The sequence below is a fragment of the Hyla sarda genome, chromosome 5 (genome assembly GCF_029499605.1).
Source record: "Hyla sarda isolate aHylSar1 chromosome 5, aHylSar1.hap1, whole genome shotgun sequence".
Taxonomy (NCBI): Eukaryota; Metazoa; Chordata; class Amphibia; order Anura; family Hylidae; genus Hyla; species Hyla sarda.
In genome coordinates this window covers 143,772,862-143,794,754 of record NC_079193.1, presented here as the reverse complement: position 1 = coordinate 143,794,754, position 21,893 = coordinate 143,772,862, and the positions used below count along the sequence as shown (strand labels likewise).

At 40.9% G+C, this 21,893-nt stretch overlaps 1 protein-coding gene across 3 annotated transcripts in view; it reads right to left on the bottom strand.

Annotated features, from left to right (window-relative positions):
• Positions 1-21,893, bottom strand: part of BMPER (BMP binding endothelial regulator) — a 314,190-nt gene that overhangs the window by 117,038 nt on the left and 175,259 nt on the right. For all 3 annotated transcript variants that reach the window (XM_056520437.1, XM_056520438.1, XM_056520439.1), the window contains 2 exons: positions 11,451-11,591; positions 7,295-7,399 (listed from right to left, as the gene is read on the bottom strand). In XM_056520437.1, the coding sequence (XP_056376412.1) occupies positions 7,295-7,399; positions 11,451-11,591 (246 nt within the window). The remainder of the gene's footprint in view (positions 1-7,294; positions 7,400-11,450; positions 11,592-21,893) is intronic.

The following is a 21,893-nucleotide window of genomic DNA, read 5'->3' as shown; positions in this document are numbered from 1 at the left end:
ACCTGCCTACTGGGGGGGAGTGGCTTAATCTGGGAGTACTACCTGTCTACTTTGAGGGGGTCTAAACTGGGGATACTACCTGCCTACTGGGGGAGGGGGTATATACCTCTATATGGTCCTGTATAGGTAAGGTGGGGAGGGGGTGGAGGGAGGCCTCATGTCTATTTTGCTTGGGGCCCTCAAATTCCTTCAAACGGCCCTGCATTGTTTCCCTGCCGATCCAATCCTCCTACACTATGCGATTGTTCTGATTTATTGTTTTAAGCTTGCATGATAGTACATATTGTTCACACAGAGAACCTGACCTGGGCTGGTTTACTGAGTGCAATTCACATAGGGGGACATCTATCAATGTTTGCTTATGTATTCCTTTTTTTAGTAATTTTTTCTTTACCTTTTTTTGCTTATGTGTGACTTATTTATCAACTGGTTTCAGCCTGTTGCAATATTTCTTTCATGTATGCAATTTTTTATTTTTTTACTTTGGTTGTAGCTTTTTCTGCTCCATGTTTGAGCTGGAGTAAATTTAGTAAAATTTTAACCTTGTTGCGACTTTTTTTTGCGCAGTTGCGACTGTCGCAGTTAATAAATACCAGACTACCCGTAGTCCATTTTAAAATTATTACTACGGTACGTAGTTAAGTTTTGGAAAACTTGCTTTTCTCGCTTTCCAGTCAAAATGTCGCACGAAAAATCGCGTAGTCGCAGGTGCGACATTTGTGCGACATTTTTAGTAAAAAATAATGTAACTAAATCGCTTGATAAATGTCTGTCATAGAGATCATGAGCAAATTGTGCAGGTCTGTTTATGTATGTGTGCATGCAAGCAAGAGTGTATTTGTGTGTATATATGTGTGTGTGTGTGTATGTGCATATATATATATATATATATATATTTATATGTGCATATATATATATATATATATATATATATTTATATGTGCATATATATATATATATATATATATATATATATATACACACGCGCGCAACATGAGTTTGTGCTTTAGAGTGTAATGCAATAGGCTGTGCACGCCTATGACAACAATCATTACACTAGGTCGTAAGGTTCTAAATCTGCCTAAATAGACTAAATGCTGAAAAAAAACATAACTGTCTTATGCTGGGAGATTTAGTATAAAGGCTTCATAGCTATATCATTTTATGTAATATAAATATATGTAATTTTAACCCATTTTACAGCAATATTTTTGTACACAATATGACTTGTTTTGCACTGTGTGAATATAGCCTATAGGTAATTTATCCCCTTCTGATGGGGTCCCACAGGGAAAAGTAGCTGTGCTGTGACTTAACAATGCATAACATCTTTGTACTGTGACATCATATTTTTGTACTGTGGAATCACTGTGCTCATTAGCTTTTAACTGTGACATCATTATGTGTTATTCCTGTTCTGTGACATTACTGTGCTATTGTGTACTACAATACACTGGCATCACTGTTTGTAATAACCCTTTCCTATCACTTCACTCTTTGCACCTCAATGTTTTTGTTATACCTGTATTGTTACAGCACTGTACGGTTACCATTTTTAATATTGGCATCATTACTACATTCTACATTACTGTATCCTGTTACTATTCTGTTACCACTTTGCTATGATATCATTCAGTTTTTATAAGGTACAAATATATGAATGGACAGTACAAAATCAGGAATTATTTTCCCTTGGTATTGGGCAATTGGCATGAGCCTCATAAGGGTTTTTTGCCATCTTCTAGATCAATACAGTAGGGACAAAATAGGGTTATAGGTTGAACTTGATGGACTAAACATTAAAGGGATATTCCAGGATTTTTATTTTATTTGACTATGCTACAGGGGCTGTAAAGTTAGTTTAGTTCAAAATATAGTGTCTGTACCTGTGTTGGATGGCTGGCCTTGCAATTCATTTGTGAATTTGTGAATGTTAATTTTTGGCAGCATACAAAGTGAGTGTTTTTCCAAGGTTGCAGTGTGGCCTGAGACATTACATCACTAGTCAGGTGTTGAAAGGGAGGCTGTCTCTTTCAATGGTTGGAACAACCACTGGGTGGGAATGGGATCATCCTCCATAGGGCTGCAGGGAATTGTAGTTTCAATCACAGCATGCATCGAAGGGTTCTAGAAGGGCTGCAATGGGTGGGGTGGCTAATGTGCAGGAGGGAGAAAAGTGATCTCACACTTACAAACTAGCGATCCTGGGATTTTGGAGGGAGGGAACTCCATCAAGAAATAGCCATTTCACAAAAAGAAAGCATCAGCGTTATGGTGGACTCACTGCACAGTTATGTAGCCCCAAGACAAGCATCAATCCTTTCTAAGCATGTCCATTACTGTCTGACAGGTAAGTACTAAAGTCACCTTATGTTGGATAACCCCTTAAAGAACTAATGTAACTATGTAAGAGATTTTTCTTTTCAGAATCAAATGTTTCCCCCGGTACATCGCAATCAGCATCAGCCCCATAAGAGGTTTTAGTTTCCTCTGGATTAACACAGTAGGGTTATAGGTTGAACTTGATGGACTCCTGTCCTGTCCTATGTAGCTATGTAGCAAAAAAAATGATATAATACATAAAAACATGAAAATTGTAGGTTTTTACCATTCCCCTGGATTATTTTTAGTCTTATGATTTTTCTGTGGATGTCAGGTTGTTGGTTTTTGTTTTTGTTTTGCTTTTTGCTGCACATTCTGACTCAACTTCTGGCAGAGACACAATTGTGTACAACCCAATAAAGACCAATCACCAGAACACAATAGTAAATCAATAGGAGAAGGTTTTTGTAATGTCTGTTTATTTGTTTTTGTGTTTTTCTGTTTGGGTGTGTATTCAAACACTAGTTTGTTCAGAGCAGTTTGCTATTCCACCTGTATAGGGAATAGTTAATGCTCTGAGGGAATGAGAACTCGGCTGGAGTTATTTAGCCAGAGTTCTCCTGCATTCTGGTGCTGGTTATTGAGTTCAATACTACTATGCCTGTTTGTGCTATATTCTGACTATGTCTGCTTGAGCATTTACTTTGTATTTATCTTGCCGTTTTATCTGGGTTTTTAGCCATGGTTATATAGCATGCTCCTTGTATTTTAGTCTGTGTTACATTAGTCGGTTTTAGGATTATGTTTGTTCATTCTGCTCTGTCTGTGTTCACACTGTGTCTGAGTCTAGCTTGTACCATGTGCTCTGTATGTTATATTCTTGTTCCGTATTCTGGACTCTATTCAGACTCATCCGGTTCCAGTCAAGTGTTTCATGTATTATATTTCCGTTTCCAACTGGGTCAGCATTTTGTCCACAAGGTGGAGTGTGTCCGCTGGCCAGTAGCCCATTTGGCTTTATTATTAAAGGGATAGGTAGCTGGAAGCTACAAAAAAGGACCGGTTTCTAATGGAGGCGCTGCTGTTTGTATACAAAAGGAAGGTGAGACTCAAGCCAGCACAGGTTAAAACTTGTTTATTTTGCAAAATGAGTGGACAACGCGTTTCGGCACACTTAAGGTGCCTTCCTCAGGTCCAAAGTGTACAATGCCAAATTCTATATTAGTAGGCAGAGTAACTGCTGGTGATCCTATGTGCATCGGCGCTGGCATGCAGTGCCACTGCACACAGGATCACCAGCAGTTACTCTGCCTACTAATATAGAAGTTGGTATTGTACTCTTTGGACCTGAGGAAGGCACCTTAAGTTTGCCAAAACACGTTGTCCACTCATTTTGCAAAATAAACAAGTTTTAACCTGTGCTGGCTTGAGTCTCACCGTCCTTTCGTATACAAACAGCAGCGCCTCCATTAGAAACCGGTTCTTTTTTGTAGCTTCCAGCTACCTATCCCGTCTCTCCACTGGCTCTTGCATAAAAGCCCAGACCCAGTCGGAGTGCAGCAGCTTTCGTTCAACAGCTCACAATCCAAATTGGTGAGCTACCAGCAAGATCTGGCAACAGATTCTGCATTTCATTCCACCCTGGGAGCGCCCCCCATTTTTCACCCTACTATTCACATATATTATTAATGGCTACTCCTATAATGGAGTGGGGAGTCCAGTTTGTATGTTCTGTGTCCCAGTGTGAACAGTGTCATATATTTATATCCTGGTTGGCTGACCTGATCTTTGTCCTTTGTACTTGTACCTGTTTGCGAACAGTGTTCTATTGAGCGCCCCCCATTTTTCACCCTACTATTCACATATATTATTAATGGCTACTCCTATAATGGAGTGGGGAGTCCAGTTTGTATGTTCTGTGTCCCAGTGTGAACAGTGTCATATATTTATATCCTGGTTGGCTGACCTGATCTTTGTCCTTTGTACTTGTACCTGTTTGCGAACAGTGTTTTATTTTACCTGTTCAGTTTAGTGTTTTGGCTCTCAGTTCTTCTGTTTATCCCCTTCATCTCCTGGATTCTGCTGTATACTCATATCATGCCTAGTCTTGTTCATTTTATCATGTCTGCTGTTTATCTGATATCCGGTTTATGAACTGTTTGTTAATTCACTATATTCTGCTCTGTTTGTGAGTTTATATTCTGCCCTGTTAGTATTTGTATTCTGTCTGGTATATCTGGTTGTCTAGTAGTTTTCCGTTTTTTTTCTGGCCTGTGACTGACTATGTATATTATGTGTTTTTACACCACTGCACTTTGGCGCAGGAAGGGACCAGCGCCCAGTTGTCGATCCATCGTTTAGGATCGATGGGCAAGTAGGCAGGGAGAGATGTTTCAGGGTCAGTTTAGGGCTCACTCTCCCTGTCCCTCAGTTGGTCCCTGACAGTTTTCATGCAAAATGCACAATTTTTGGCTCAAAGTGTAGACAGAACAACCAGTCAGAGAAATGCTTCCATTTTCTAACCTGCCAAAGAAAAACAATAAAGAAAACCTGGTCTCTGTGAGCTACACCACCACATTTTGTTGGCAGTAGTTTCTGAAATATTGGCTTCCAATGCTTAAATAATCATGAAAAATGCTTTATAAGCTGTCATTATCGAGTCCACACATTTCAGCAGTAAAAGATATAGGACTAATACATCATTTTCCAAGTTATTATTTGACAATAATGTCCCTTTAATGTTTTAAATGTCATACTGCTTTTGAAGATTAAGTTTATATAGCAATAAATGCAGTAATTGCCAAGGGCACCCATGCCACAAGTTCAAATGAGGATGGAATCTATGACCAACGCCACTGGTTCACTGAGCGCTGTTTTCTCTGGCACAGATTCCGGTGTTTATCTCAGGAATAAGGTAGCCTATTATATTTTACATGTTTTGTAAATAGTCACAAGAAGGAATCTCTTAGGAGCATGATAAGTGATATAATCCAATTTTTTCCTTAAGACCCTTTCTAATCAGACCGTGTTTTATTCTTCTAAGTTTTATGGGCCTTTTGGTTTTATGTCTGAAAATATTTCAGGCAAGACTAATTAGGCTTTTGTTTGGTTGTGCAACAGAAACAGCTGTTGTTTTTTATTTTTTTTTTTGTGCCTCATTTGGCACCAATGTTAAGAAGGCAACTTTTGAGTTGTAATAAAGTACAGATGTGTATGGAATGAAAAGATTTCTACACCACGCATTCAACAAACCTTGCCTATATTTATAACTAACCTGAAATTTGTCCTCTTTAAATCTCCAAGCCCAAACTTGCCAATCATTCATAAGTTACTAAAGGAGAACTACTACCCTATTTTTTCTGAACTATCAATGACTACGATAGATATAGTGAGTGATTTTCATCTCATTCTGTGAATGTTTACAATCAGCCTACAGTATGTGTCTTTGCAAGGTTTCCAGTGTAAGTCTGAAGTGATTGAGCACAAATCCCCTGTGCGACTCTGTAGGGCTCAATGGAATCTAATTAAATGAGTTACCTTTTTACTCCTATTAAATTTAATCATTCTGACCTTCATATACAACAGACCTTTAAGTTTAAAAAGGCCAAATTATCCACTCTATACCTAACAAAGCAATATTTTGAACTATGTAACAGTCAAACGTTCTTGGGATTCATTCATGAGGATACTTCAACAAGGGCATGTCTAGGATCAGACAATCTATACATCATATTTCTTATCTTTGCTGTCTTTTGTGTTAGTGTTTTTGAGGTTAAACTAAGGAAATAAACTTTGAACTAAACTCAACACTTATATCTTAGCTAAAATTAAATAAGAGTTCAAGACCAGAAGAGGGACAAAGTGAATGGAAAGTGAGTGGATTTCTTTCAAAAACTGCACTAAACCTGTCCTCAGGTTGTGTGTAGCATTGAAGCTCAGTTACATTGAAGTAAATAGATCCAAGTTGTAATGCCCCTTATTACCTGAGGACATGTGTGGTGCTGTTTTTGGAAGAAATTAGATCTGTTTTTCTATTCCAGGATAACCCCTTAAAATGGTTTATCCCATTGGGTGATAAGAGTCTGATAGGTAGAGGTTTGACCTCTGCTAATCACAAGAATGGGGGCCCTTAGTGCCCCTGTTTGAATGGAGTGGTTGTCTAGCATATAAACTGCTGCTCCTTAAAATAACTATGTGACTTCCAAAGATAACAGATTACTATCGAAGCGGATGCCCTTGTTTGGTCACCCAGAGTTCCCACAGGGTAGATCCTCTCCTTGGATGCGACAGTGGCTCTCTAAAGAGGTGGGTACAGTAGGGCGACTGATACACATAAATGACCGTAGGTGGCTCACTCCTAGTGAAATGCTCACTACGTATGACTTCCCTCCTTCACACACACTAATTGCAAATCAAATCTACGCAGTCTCGACTTCACAACTTGGCAAAGAAGGCCCCGACACATATCCTAGACGAAACCATAGGCACTCACGCCTAGAGGAGGTCGATTTCAGATTTATATGCAGCTTTTAGAAATCATTTTCTGAAGGTTGACCGTAAACGTGTGTTCAAAACCTGGGAGAGATGGACAGGTGATGAAGGGATTACAGAGGTGATTTTGAAGGGATGGGTGGCGGTACGGAATAATGTAATTAACGAAAGGTGGGGGGAAACAGACTTCAAGGTTGCATACGCGGCCTTATACGGTTTTAACATATTGCCCTCTCCATCTTTGCCTCCAAATTAGCTTCAGATGGGCTTTCCTTATGGTGGACTTTTCAAGCTGGGCCCATCGAATGCCCTCTGGCAAACATGTGGGCCAGTTGAATACAGACTTTGGGAACTACATGGTCCAAAGGCTCAATAACATTGTAGATTCAAAACTAATGAATACAATGCACAGCAAACATTATGTTCATTTCAATAAGAGATTAAACTGCATGTTCTAATAAAATGACAATAAAATACTTACTTGGGGGCAGCTGTTGACTGGAATGCATTGCTTCTTGCGACACTCTGTCTTGCCTTTCACACAAGAACAGATGGTGCAGTTGACAGAGGACCACATCTCTCCATCCTGCATAAAAAGCCAAAAATTGGAGCCATCAGCTGGGGCTTTCGACAGCATCTGATCCCAGTCATGTATCAAACTACAGGCAAAAAATAATTTCATCCCTTGTGGGCTTGTATTATTGTACAACCTAAATTATGACTTATGAATACAGGCTTTCAGCAGGTTTCCTTAAAGCTGAAGCAGGAGATTATCCTATTAGAGTATGTACTGTATTCTCATTGCAAATTATCTAGTGTAATTTGTACAGGATATGAGTAAGTATACGCTCCCTCCTTTGTATTTTATAGAGAGCATGGCCTATAATCATGGAAGACAATTATAATCTACGTGTCTCCAAACACTATTATATAGGCTTTTCAAAATTATACTTTTACTATTGTTTTACAACAATAGTTTTTCGTAATAATTTTGAGGCTTACGCATTAGAAATTTAAAATAAGTCTACAGTAGATGAACCTTTACTTAATATTCTTTTGTATATATATGTATATATATATATATATATATATATTATATATATATATATATATATATATATATATATATATATACACACTGCTCAAAAAAATAAAGGGAACACTTAAACAACACAATGTAACTCCAAGTCAATCACACTTCTGTGAAATCACACTGTCCACTCAGGAAACAACACTGATTGACAATCAATTTCACATACTGTTGTGCAAATGGAACAGACAACAGGTGGAAATTATAGGCAATTAGTAAGACACCCCCAGTAAAGGAGTGGTTCTGCAGGTGGTGATCACAGACCACTTATCTGTTCCTATGCTTCCTGGCTGGCTCAGTTCCCCACACCTGAATCTGATTGGGCACATCTGGGACATCATGTCTCGCTCCATCCACCATAGTGCTTGTGGTGTTCTTTGTAGGGCCCTTACATCGGACTCACCACAATAAGCAAGGTAGTCAATGTATAAAATATTCATACAATGAAATAAAATAAAATAGACATATAATATACAGAGTAAAAAAGTGCTGGTATCCCAGTGTGGCCAATAATCTGTAGCGCTTATATGTATGCACGGAGATCGTGCCTTGTATGGTTGATTACGAATAGTCTGTATCCCTTATAGATGTATGCACGGAGATCGTGCCTTGTATGGTTGATTACAAATAGTCTGTATCCCTTATAGATGTATGCACGGAGATCGTGCCTTGTATGGTTGATCACAAATAGTCTGTAGCGCTTATAGATGTATGCATGGAGATCGTGCCTTGTATGGTTGATTACAAATAGTCTGAGTAGCAATGTCTCTGTATAGCTCGTATCTGGTCAGGATACTGCATGCGGAAGTGTGTTGGTAAGGGGTTAAAATCAATGCGCTCTGCAGCGCTGGGGTTTCCTTGTGTCTATCCCACTTTACCCTGGCGGCAAAGGGATAGAGATTGGTGAGTAGGATATAGATAGTCTCTTAATTGTAATCCTGTGGGTGCATGAGGCAGCACTCTGCAGCGCTGGAGGCCCCACAAATGTGTACCACTCTACCCCGGCGGCACAGGGAAAGTTTTGAGTGGATTTGGGGATTTGGCACACCGGGATACGTACAACCCCGGAAGCGTGCTCCGGTAAATTTCTTGCGATCCGGTGAATGATGGTAAAGATCGTCGGGTTTGCCAATACTGGGGTACAGGTGATAGAGGATAGATGCGTTTCGAGGTACTCATCTACCTCTTTTTCAATAGAAAATTAATTTCATTTGCTATTGAAAAAGAGGTAAATGAGTACCTCGAAACACGTCTAGCCTCTATCTCCTGTACCCCAGTATTGGCAAACCCGATGATCTTTACCATCATTCACCGGATTGCAAGAAATTTACTGGAGCACGCTTCCGGGGTTGTACGTATCCCGTCTGCCAGCGGACGTCTCCCCAGCGAAAACCTTTTTCCGGCAACCATGCTCCAGGACATTGCTGATAAGAGGCACAGTGTGCCAAATCCCCAAATCCACTGAAAACTTTCCCTGGGCCGCCGGGGTAGAGTGGTCCACATTTGAGGGGCCTCCAGCGCTGCAGAGCGCAGCCTCATGCACCCAAAGGATTACAATTAAGAGACTATATATATATATCCCACTCACCAATCTCTATCCCTGTGCCGCCAGGGTAGCGTGGGATACACACAAGGAAACCCCAGCACTGCAGAGCGCATTGATTTTAACCCTTTACCAACATGCTGCCGCATGCAGTATCCTGACCAGATAAGAGCTATACAAAAACATTGCTACTCAGACTATTTGTAATCAACCATACAAGGCATGATCTCCGTGCATACATCTATAAGCGCTACAGACTATTTGCCACACTGGGATACCAGCACTTTTTTACCCTGTATATTATATGTCTATTTTTTTTTATTTCATTGTATGAATATTTTATACATTCACTACCTTGCTTATCGTGGTGAGTCCGATGTAAGGGCCATACAAAGGACACCACAAGCACTATCATTGTAATAATAAATTGTTTTAAATTAATTCACTGGATCTACATCATTTTTTATATACACCCATTTATTGGTGACAATCAATCCCAGACTTGAGGAAAAGTGTACCCCCACTTTATACATTGTACACAGGTTGTATGGGATACACGTATGAGGACAGGATATGAGGATGGAACATAGTGACGAGGACAGGATGCAAGGACAGGATGTGAGGTCGGAATATGAGGTCGGGATATGAGGAAGGGACATAAGGATGGGATATAAGGGCGGGATATAAGATTGGGATATGAAGATGGGACATAAGGATGAGATATGAGGTTGGGATATGAGGATGGGACATAAGGACGAGATACGAGGACGGGATAGGAGGTCAGGATATGAGGAAGGGATGTGAGGACGGGATATTAGGACAGGATATGAGGTCGGGATATGTGGATAAGATATGAGGACGGGGTATGAGGACGGGATATGAGGTCGAGATATGAGGTCGGGATATGAGGACAGGATATGAGGTCGGGATATGAGGATGGGACATAAGGACGGGATATGAGGACAGGATATGAGGTCAGGATATGAGGATTGGACATAAGGACGGGATATGAGGACGGGATATGAGGTTGGGACATAAGGACGGGATATGAGGACGGGATATGAGGTTGGGATATGAAGATGGGACATAAGGATGGGATATAAGGACGAGATATGAGGAAGGGATATGAGGTCAGGATATGAGGTCGGGATATGTGGATAAGATATGAGGACGGGGTATGAGGATGGGATATGAGGTCGAGATATGAGGTCGGGATATGAGGACAGGATATGAGGTCGGGATATGAGGACGGGATATGAGGTTGGGATATGAAGATGCGACATAAGGATGGGAAATAAGTACGAGATATGAGGACGGGATATGAGGTCAGGATATGAGGAAGGGATGTGAGGATAAGATATGAGGACGGGATATGCGGTCGAGATATGAGGACGGGATATGAGGGGGGATATAAGGTCGGGATATGAGGACAGCATATGAGGTCGTGATAGGAGGACGGGATATAAGGACAGGATATGACAACAATATATGAGGATGGTATATGAAGCCAAAAGCTTCCTCCTTTGTTGATTTTCCTCCCCAACAAGGATTAGGAAGGACAAATCGGGCAAGAAAGGGTACTAAGTTAGTATAAATAAATATATATATATATATATATATATATGCAAAAAAAAGGCTGAATAAAACCCTGTGAGGCTAAGTTTCCACTTGTTTTTTTTTTTGGCAGTTTTTGGAAAACTCACACTGCAATTTTTGAGCCAACTTAGCCTTACTGGAAGTGTCTAGGGCAAACTTATTCAAACAGTATTGATACAGGATTAAAGCGGATATGTGTACTTTTTTCAGTAATGAATAAATGCTACATTTATTTAAGGGAATCAAAACTCTAAACTATTTTTGGTTGTATGGGAATACGTGGAAGAAATATTATTGTTATTTTAGACAGATACCCTTATTCCATTTAGGTCAAACATGACATGGCATAACGTATATTAAAAGAGTTTTAATGTACAGGAATAAGGGGAAATACTATAAAACCTTTACCCTGAATATCTTGTTTCCAGACTTGCAGACTTTGACTTCTTCAGCAGGCACATAGGAGACACACTCTTCACAACAATGCTCCTGTCCATTAGTACACGTTCCTGCAGGAGAACACTTCTTTTTACAGACTACGGTGGAGTCCTGAATAAAATAAATAAATAAACAAACAAAAACTAAGACTTTTTATATAATTATATATTATTATATATCCTTTAAAGGGGTACTCAGGCCCTAAGACATCTTATCCCCTATCCAAAGGATAGGGGATAAGATGTCTCACCACGGGGGTCCCGCCACTGGGGACCCCCGCAATCTTGTATTCGCCACCCACCTGTTTGAGCTGCATGCCGCAGTGCCAGCTCCCAAACAGCCGGGTGGCGACCAGTATTGTGACATCACAACTCCGCCCCCGTGTGACGTCACCTGCCGCCCCCGCTATGCAAGTCTATGGGAGGGGGTGTGACGGCCCATAGACTTGCATAGAGGGGGCGGGGGGTGACGTCACACAGGGGGCAGAGTCGTGACATCACGATACTCCGGCCCCATGGTCGCCACCCGGCTGTTTGTGAGCTGGAACTACGGCGTGCAGCTCAAACAGGTGGGTGGTGAATACAAGATTGCGGGGGTCCCCAGTGGCGGGACCCCCGCGATGAGACATCTTATCCCCTATCCTTTGGATAAAATCCTTGAAAGCCTAAAGGGGTACTCCGGTGGAAAAAGTTTTTTCTTTAAATCAACTGGTGCCAGAAAGTTGAACAGATTTGTAAATTACTTCTATTAAAAAAATCTTAATCCTTCCAGCTGATGAATACTACAGAGGAAATTCTTTTCTTTTTGGAACACAGTGCTCTCTGCTGAATCACGAGCACAGTGCTCTCTGCTGACATCTTCGTCCATTTTAGGAACTGTCCAGAGCAACATATGTTTGCTATGGAGATTTTCTCCTACTCTGGACAGTTCTTAAAATGGCACCAGTTGACTTACAAAAAAAAGTTTTCCACCAGAGTACCCCTTTAAATAAGAGGTAACATGGAGTTCCTGGGGCCCAATGCAAACATACCCCACACATCCCCTGCATGTGATTCTTTTGTTTTATGTAATACAGGATTATAAAAAACTGTACTGTATCTCTTTGTCTCAAGGATACGATGGCCTAGATTTATCTATTTATCTATTTGAGACAACTGTCTGGTGTTGGCCATAGCCACTGATCACAGCTCAGCTTTTATACTTAAAGGGGTACTCCGCCCCTAGACATCTTATCCCCTATCCAAAGGATAGGGGATAAGATGTCAGATCACCGCGGTCCCGCTGCTGGGGAGCCCCGGGGATCACCGCTACGGCACCCCGCTCTCATTACAGCACAGAGCGAGTTTGCTCTGTGCGTAATGACGGGCGATACGGGGGATGAAGCAGCGTGACGTCATGGCTCCGCCCCTCTTGACATCACGGCCCGTCCCCTTAAGGCAAGTCTATGGGAGGGGGCGTGACGACCGCCACGCCCCCTCCCATAGATTTGTATTGAAAGGGGCGGGTCTTGACATCATGAGGGGCGGAGCCGTGATGTAACGATGCTCCGGCCCCTGTACTGCCCGTCATTACGCACAGAGCGAACTCGCTCTGTGCTGTAATGAGAGCGGGGTGCCGCAGCGGTTATCCCCGGGGCTCCCCAGCAGCGGGACCGTGGTGATCTGACATCTTATCCCCTATCCTTTGGATAGGGGATAAGATGTCTAGGGGCGGAGTACCCCTTTAAGTAGTGCTGGTAAAATGAATACTGAGCTGTGATTGGTTGTTGTAGGAAAATTTGACAGTTTTTGGTCCTAAACTTGATCAATCTGTCTTTCAAACATATGTCAGCCTATAGAATTCTGATGGCTTTAGTTTACCACCTAAAACACGACTTGGTTTGTCTAGCCTATTCAGCATCATACAAGTGGACAGCTTTCTAGTTCTCACCAGAGTAAGTCTTCTTACTCATATCCTGTATAAATTATAGTGGTTAATTAGCAATGAGAATCCACCACAGGCTTTAATAGGATAATCTGTTACTTCTGCTTTAAGCAAGCTGAAAAAAAGGCCTTATTCATAAGTCATAATTTGGTTACACAATGACACAAGCCTGCTGGGGATGAAATGATTTTATTCCTGTAGTTTGATACTTGACTGGGAGCACATGCTGTTGAAAGCCCCAGCTGATTCCCATAAGATCATTTCCTGTATTGGTCTTTTCTATCCCTCGGTAAGTTTGATATTAATAGAGAATACCATATGGAGCTCAATTTTTTTTTTTTTTTTTTTTTTTTAGATACACCTTTATAAAGTTACACATTGGAAATATATATATATATATATATATATATATATATATACATATATATTTTAACCATAATTTTTTGACACAGGAAATGATTACCTGTACTCTACATTGTGGTGAATTTAGTACAAAAATGAATCTTGAAGATCTGATTTATCAAAATTACCTAGCAGAAAACTGTCTTTGTTGCCCATAGCAACCCATCACATTGCAGCTTTTACTGTAAGTAATTCAGGGAACATGTCATCATGTCAATTCTGTTTAATCTACAGTCATTTTGTTATTGAGCAGAAAGAGATGAACAGATTGATATCGTTTTGTGAGGAAGGATTCAGTGTGTACAAACACGGCTGTCAATCACTGATTAGGCCCACCCACTGGACTCCTAAACTCAAAATGAGCAGATATTTTAATCAATATGCTACAAAGTACGCTGCATCTGTTTCTACAAAACTATATCTCAACCTGCTCAGCTCTTTCTTTTACATAACATGCTGCTGGCAGATCAGATTGCCTGCCCGACATGACAGGTTTCCCTTAGGCTACACTAAGATTTGTCACTATGGACAACAAGGCCAGTTTTCTGTTAGATAATGTTAATAAAGAAGACCAACTAAAAAGTTATATAATACACTCAGCTTTGCTACATCTGTGTAAAGCATATCAATCATGCTTATAACAAACTAATAAAGTCAGATTTCCTTATTCAAACAACAAAGGCTATGAGATATTCAGAATGATATGATAATTATGGAAAGGCATATGAAATTCATTAATAAGGGTAGAGAACCTTCAGCATCCATGCACAGGGCAGTGTGTTGATCACATAACTTGTGCAGCAACCCATAATTTTCCACTTATTCTAAACTAAGCAGAGCTAGATCTGTGGAAGCAAACATTCAAGGTAATGCACCATAATATGGCATCAAATAGAGCAAAGGACACATACTGGACAGTGGTACAGTAGGACACTATAGACTGCTATGGGTGCTCTATTAATACTCCTTCCAACTCAGAGTAGAACTAGACAGAGTCAGAATGGAACTACAAAAGTAGGCTAACAAACACCCAATTTTAAAGACCCAATTTAACCCCTTAACGACACAGGACGTATATTTACGTCCTGTGCTGGCTCTGCAACCAGGACGGAGGCTAATACCAGACATCGCCGATCGGACTGAAACCGGGAGAAAATACTACTGGAGCTGGTCGGGACCATTGCGGTGAAATCACGGTATCCCGAACAGCTGAGAGGACAGAAGGAGGTGCCTTACCTTGCTCCTCGCTGCCCAATCGGCATTTGATTGCTCCAAGCCTGAGATCCAGGCTGGAGCAATCGATCACCAATAACACAGACGTAATTTAACCCCTTAACGACGCAGGTCGTATATTTACGTCCTGCGGTGGCTCAGCAACCAGGACCCGGGGCTAATACCGGACATCGCCGATCAGGCTGATGTCCGGTATTAAACCTTTAGACAATGCAATCTAAACAGGGAGAAAATACAGCTGGAGCTGTTTGGGACCGCCGCGGTGGCATCCCGGACAGCTGAGAGGACAGAAGGAGGCAACTTACCTTGCTCCTCGCTGTCCAATCAGCATTTGATTGCTCCAAGCCTGAGATCCAGGCTGGAGCATTCAAGCACCAATAACACTGATCAATGCTATGCTATGGCATAGCATTGTTCAGTGTATGCAATCAAAGGATTGCATGTAATAGTCCGCTATGGGAGCTAGAAAAAAAAGTGTAAAATAAAGTTTTAAAAAAAGTGAATAAATGTGATTTAACCCCTTCCTGAATAAAAGTTTGAATCACTCCCCACCCTTTTTCCATAAAAAAAAAATATATATGTAAACAAAAATAAAAATAAACATATGTGGTATTGGCGTGTGTGTAAATGTCCAAACTATAAAAATATAATGAAAGGTAATGTCCAACGCTTGACTCAGGAACGATTCTTAATTGATACGTCAGGATAGACATACAGGAACACGGTAAAAGGTGACGCGTTTCAGCTTGTACTATGAAGCCTTAGCATTTGTATGACTAAGGCCTCTTAGTGCAAGCCAAAATGCGTCACCTTTTACTGTGTACCTGTATGTATATCCTGACGTATCAATAAAGAATCATGAAGAGTCAAGCACTGGACATTACCTTTCTTTCAAAAGTTTTCGGACGAAGTCAACGTCAGGTCCGTGCGCCTACAAGGGGATGAGCTGTTACGTATTCTGCTCTACAAAAATATGTTAACTAAACCACACGGTCAATGGCATACACATAAAAAAATCCTAATGTCCAAAATTGCGTATTTTTGGTCACTTTGTATACCCTAGAAAATGTATAAAAAGTAATCAAAAAGTTTCATCAAAGCAAAAATGGTACCAATAAAAACTTCAGATCACAGTGCAAAAAATTAGCCCTCATACATCCCTGTATATGGAAAAATAAAAAAAGTTATAGGGGTCAGAAGATGACAACTTTACACACACTAATTTTGGTGCATGTAGTTATAATTTTTTAAAGTAGTAAAATAAAATAAAACCTATATAAATTAGGTATCCCTGTAACCATATGGACCTACAGAATAAAGATATGGTGTCATTTTTAAAGGGGTACTCCGGTGCGTGTTTGCTCCGGGACTGATTACCGGCGACTACAGGGCGGGCGGCGTGTGATGTCACGCCCCTGTGTGATGTCACGCTCCGCCCCTCAATGCAAGCCTACGGGAGGGGGCGTGATACCTGTCACACCCCCTCCGGTAGGCTTGCATTGAGGGGCAGAGCGTGACATCACACGGGGGAGGAGGCATGACGTCACACACCGCCCGCCCTGTAGTCGCCGGTAATCAGTCCCGGAGCGAACACGCTCCGGGGACTGATTAGAAATGGGGTGCTGCGTGCATGATCCTGGGGGTCCCCAGCGGCGGGACTCCCGCGATCAGGCATCTTATAGATAAGATGTCTAAGCACTGGAGTACCCCTTTATAGAAAAGTGCACTGCGTAGAAATATTTTGTCTCACAAGTATTTTTTTTCTGGTTTCGCCCTAAATTTTGTGGCGAAATAATTGATGTCATTACAAAATACAATTGGTGGTGCAAAAAATAAGCCCCATATGGGTCTGCAGGTGCAAAATTTAAAGCGTTATGATTTTTAGAAGGTGATGAGGAAAAAAACTAAGTGCAAAAACAGAAAAACCCTGAGTCCTTAAGGGGTTAAGACAGTGGAGAAAAAGCAAAGCTCAAGAAGTAGAAAAAGAGTACATTTTTTTAAAGGATAAACAAGAAAGGATGACACTAAAAGTAATTATACAGAAATGTATTGACTATTGGACTACTAACTTGACACTCAGCAGAAATACATCCAGGATGAAATTTTGGTTGAGATTCACTTTCATTAGCTATGATGTAGCATAATGGTAGCAATGTGACACTGTAATCTTTGGCATTTGACTTGTGCCAAGAGAAGCCAAGATGATTTTTAGCAGATGAAGCCCATGGACTCCTTGGTCTCAATGACCTATAGTAAATGTGTTTTTAACTATAAGATGAAAGTTATTGTTAAAGGGAAACTGACAGCTGGTTCATTTGCTCTAAACCCAACACACAGGGTTATAGTGACGGTGTACTGGATTAAAAATATGTATAACTTTCCTAGATTGGTGCCACCATTCCTGGAGATACAGTTGGTATTAGCCTGCATTGTTAGTATAGTAATTAACTCCCTTTGTACAATGAAGGTGGGACCTGGTATTCCCAGCATTCCTGCATCCGTCTCCACTGTAAATATATGCCTGGACACCTTGCGCCCTCATGGGCAAAGTGGGGTTCCATTAATAGCCACAAAGTGGGCATGCATATTGAAGCAGAGGGGATGGAGGCAGAGATGCTGGGTATGCCGGTCCGGCCTTCATTGCACATATGAGGTTCATTACCATGCTAGCAATACAGGCTAATACAGGCTGTATCTCTGAACAGTGGCACTGAGCCGGAAGAGTTATATATCATTTTATTCTAGTTCACTCACACTATAACCCTGTGCATTGGGTTTAGAGCAGGTAAACCATTTGTCATATTCCCCTTAAAGGTGTGCTTCGGGGAAGTTAAGGGAAAAAAATGCCCCAAAGCCACCACAATACCTGTTCTGTGTTCCCTGTAGTTATCCATGTCATTTTTCCAGCTCCTGTTGCCCCTGTTGTCTCCTGAATATACTTTTTCCTTGCTTGCAGCCCAGACTACAACTCCCAGCATTCAGTGCAGCTCTGTGTAACTGCTGCCAGCCAATTGCTTTTACTATCTGTGTGCATGCTATGTTGTTGTAAACACAGTCAGCAGCACACACTGTACATGTCTTTTCTTTCAAACTTTCATTCCCCCCAGCAATAAATCATGCTATGTATTGTATGGCAGGAGTCAGTGATTAGATCTACACAGGCAAAGTGCAGGGTTATGTTCTGAGGAGACACTGGGCTATTTATCTACTGGCAAGATCCTCACTAGAAATGAGCAAGTTGAAGCTGACAAACCCGAATTTGTTACGAATTTCATGAAATATATTCGATTTGCAATGAATGCGAATATGGCTGCGATTCTATTGTGAAAATCGCTTCATTAAACTCCATTTCCTGTGGTCCAGGCTCCAGGGCATCTAAAATGGCGGATCCACATGTCAGTACATAGGGCAAGGAACGCTGGAAAGTCGGGAAGGCAAGGCGGGATGACCCTGAATCGCATGCAGGATGCAGCCTATAAGCAGTCAGTCACCCCTGTGATGTCACATCCCTATATAATCGGCAGCCATTTTGCGGCTCGTCATATCATTCATTACACAGCATACAGATAGAACGGATATGTGTGTGTGTGTGTGTGTGTTGTACACAGAAAAGCTCATTCCAGCAGCGTTTCACATCCTAGTCACATCAGCGTGGACAGGGAGCAGTGATTTTTTTCACTGAAAAGGATTTTTGTATTACAGAGAGGGGCAGATAGCTGTGTGTTGCATTCATACATTTCAACAAGATGCCTCAACTTTATAAACTTTAGCAGAGGAGGCAGGAATAATTTTTCTGCGCAATTCTGTCTCTTTGTTCCACAACAAATCATCTGCTGGTTATACTAGTCTGTAGACGGTATAACACCCAGCAGTCCATTCCTAATAGTCTTTGGCAGAGTGAAATTTTGTGTTTAGTACACAGCTTTTTTGTGCTGCAGCATTGTTGTGTTCTGCTGGTGTTGTGCAAAAATACTTTTTTTAACCTCTTAAGGACTGAGCCCTTTTTTCACCTTAAGGACTGAGCCCTTTTTGGGAATTCTGACCACTGTCACTTTATGCATTAATAACTCTGGGATGCTTTTACCATTTATTCTGATTCCGAGATAGTTTTTTGTGACATATTCTACTTTAACATAGTGGTAAATTTTCGTCATTACTTGCATCCTTTCTTGGTGAAAAATCCCCAAATTTCATGAAAATTTTAAAAATGTTGAATTTTTCCAACTAAAAGGAAATTCCATATAAATTATATATTGATTCACATATACAATATATCTAGTTTATGTTGGCATCATAAAGTTGCCAAGTTTTAACTTTTGGAAGACTTCGAAGTTCAGCAGCAATTTTCTAATTTTTCACAAAAGTTTGTTAACACTTTAGGTGCTTCAGAGGAATAGCAGCAAATTGAAGGAGAAAATGCAAAATCTTCATAATTTACACTCGTATGTTCTTGCAGAGCCATTTTATGAATTCTTACAAGGGGTAAAAGGAGAGAAATCCCCCCAAAATTTGTAACCCCATTTCTCTCGAGTAAGGAAATCCCTCTTATTCTCCGTGGGTGCACTAGAGGGCTCAGAAGGGAAAGAGCGAATATGGGATTTTGTAAAGTGAATTTTGCTCAAATAGTTTTTGGGGGGCATGTCGCATTTAGGACATTTTTCTGGCCCCATAGGGGCTATGGTGCCAGAAAAAAAAAATGTGGCATACTATTTTGGAAACTACATCCTTCAAAGGAATGTAAAAAGGGGTACAGTGAGCCTTAACACCCCACAGGTCTTTTTCCCCAAATTTCACATTTTTACAAGGGGTAATAGGAGAAAATGCCCCCAAAAATTTGTAACCCCATTTCTTCTGAGTATGGAAATACCCCATGTGTGGACGTCAAGTGCTCTGCTGGCGCACTACAATGCTCAGAAGAGAAGAAGCCACATTTGGCTTTTGGAAAGCAAAGTTTGCTGAAATGGTTTTTGGGGAGCATGTCATATTTAGCAAGCCCCTATAGTACCAGAACAGAAAAAAACTGGCACACTATTTTGGAAACTACACCCCTTGAGGAATGTAACAAGGCGTACAGTGAGCCTTAAAACCCCACAGGTTTTTGACAACTTTTTGTTAAAGTCAGATGTGTAAATGGAAATGGGAGAAAATTACCCCCAAAATTGAGTATGGAAATACCCCATGTGTGGACATCAAGTGTTCTGCTGCCGCACTACACTTCTCAGAAGAGAAGGAGTGCCATTAGGCTTTTGGAGAGAGAATTTGTTTGGAATGGAAGTCGGGGGCCATGAGCATTTACAAAGCCCCCGTGGTGCCAGAACAGTGGACCCCCCACATGTGACCCCATTTTGGAAACTACACCCCTCACAGAATTTAATAAGGGGTGCAGTGAGCATTTATAGCTCACTGGCGTTTGACAGATCTTTGGAACAGTGGGCTGTGCAAATGAAAAATTATTTTTTTCATTTTCACGGACCACTGTTCCAAAAATCTGTCAGACACCTGTGGGGCATAAATGCTCACTGTACCCCTTATTACATTCCATGAGGGGTGTAGTTTCCAAAATGGGGTCACATGTGGGGGGGGTCCATTGTTCTGGCACTATGGGGGCTTTGTAAACACACATGGCTTTCAATTCCTTAAAATTTTCTATACCAAAGCTCAATGGCGCTCAATCTCTTCTGAGCATTGTAGTTCGCCCGCAGAGCACTTTACATCCACATATGGGGTATTTCCATACTCAGAAGAAATGGGGTTACAAATTTTGGGGGGCTTTTTTTTCCTATTTTTCCTTGTAAAATGAAAAATTTAGGTTAACACTAGCATTTTAGTTCAAAAAAATTTTTTTTCATGTTCCCATCAAACTTTAACGAATATTTGTCAATGACCTGTGGGGTGTTAAGGCTCACTTTACCCCTTGTTATGTTCGTTAGGGGTGTAGTTTCTAAAATGGGGTCACATGTGGGTACTTATTTTTTTGTGTTTATGTCAGAACCGCTGTAAAATCAGCCACCCATGTGCAAATCACCAATTCAGGCCTCAAATGTACATAGTGCGCTCTTACTCCTGAGCCTTTTATGCCCACATATGGGGTATTTCCGTACTCAGGAGAAATTGCGTTACAAATTTTAGGGGTCTTTTTTTCCTTTTACCTCTTGTGAAAATAAAAAGTATGGGGCAGCAACATTTTAGTGTAAATTTTTTTATTTTTTTTACGCTAACAGGCTGGTGTAGACCCCAACTTTTCCTTTTCATAAGGGGTAAAAGGAGAAAAAGCCCCACAAAATTTCTAGTGACACTGCTCCAGAGTACGGAAATACCCCATATGTGGCCCCAAACTGTTTCCTTGAAATACGACTGTACTCCAAAGTGAGAGAGCACCATGTGCATTTGAGGACTAAATTAGGGATTGCATAGGGGTGGATATAAGGGTATTCTACGCCAGTGTTCCCAAACAGGGTGCCTCCAGCGGTTGCAAAACTCCCAGCATACCTGGACAGTCAGTGGCTGTCCAAAAATGCTGGGAGTTGTTTTGCAAAAGCTGGGGACTCCGTTTTGGAAACACTGCCGTACGATATGTTTTAATTTTTATTGGGGGGTACAGTGTAAGGGGGGATATATGTAGTGTTTTACCCTTTGTATGTGTTAGTGTAGTGTATAGTGTTGCTCACGAATATTAGCATTTCAAATATTCGCAGCGAATATCGTATATTCGTGAATTTGCGAATATTACGAATTTTGCGCAAAAAATTTGCTATTACGAATATTCGTCTTTTTTTCAAACTGTTTTAAAAACTGAGCACATTGTAGGGATCTCCTTCGACTGATAAATGCAATGCTTGTATCATTAAAGACCCA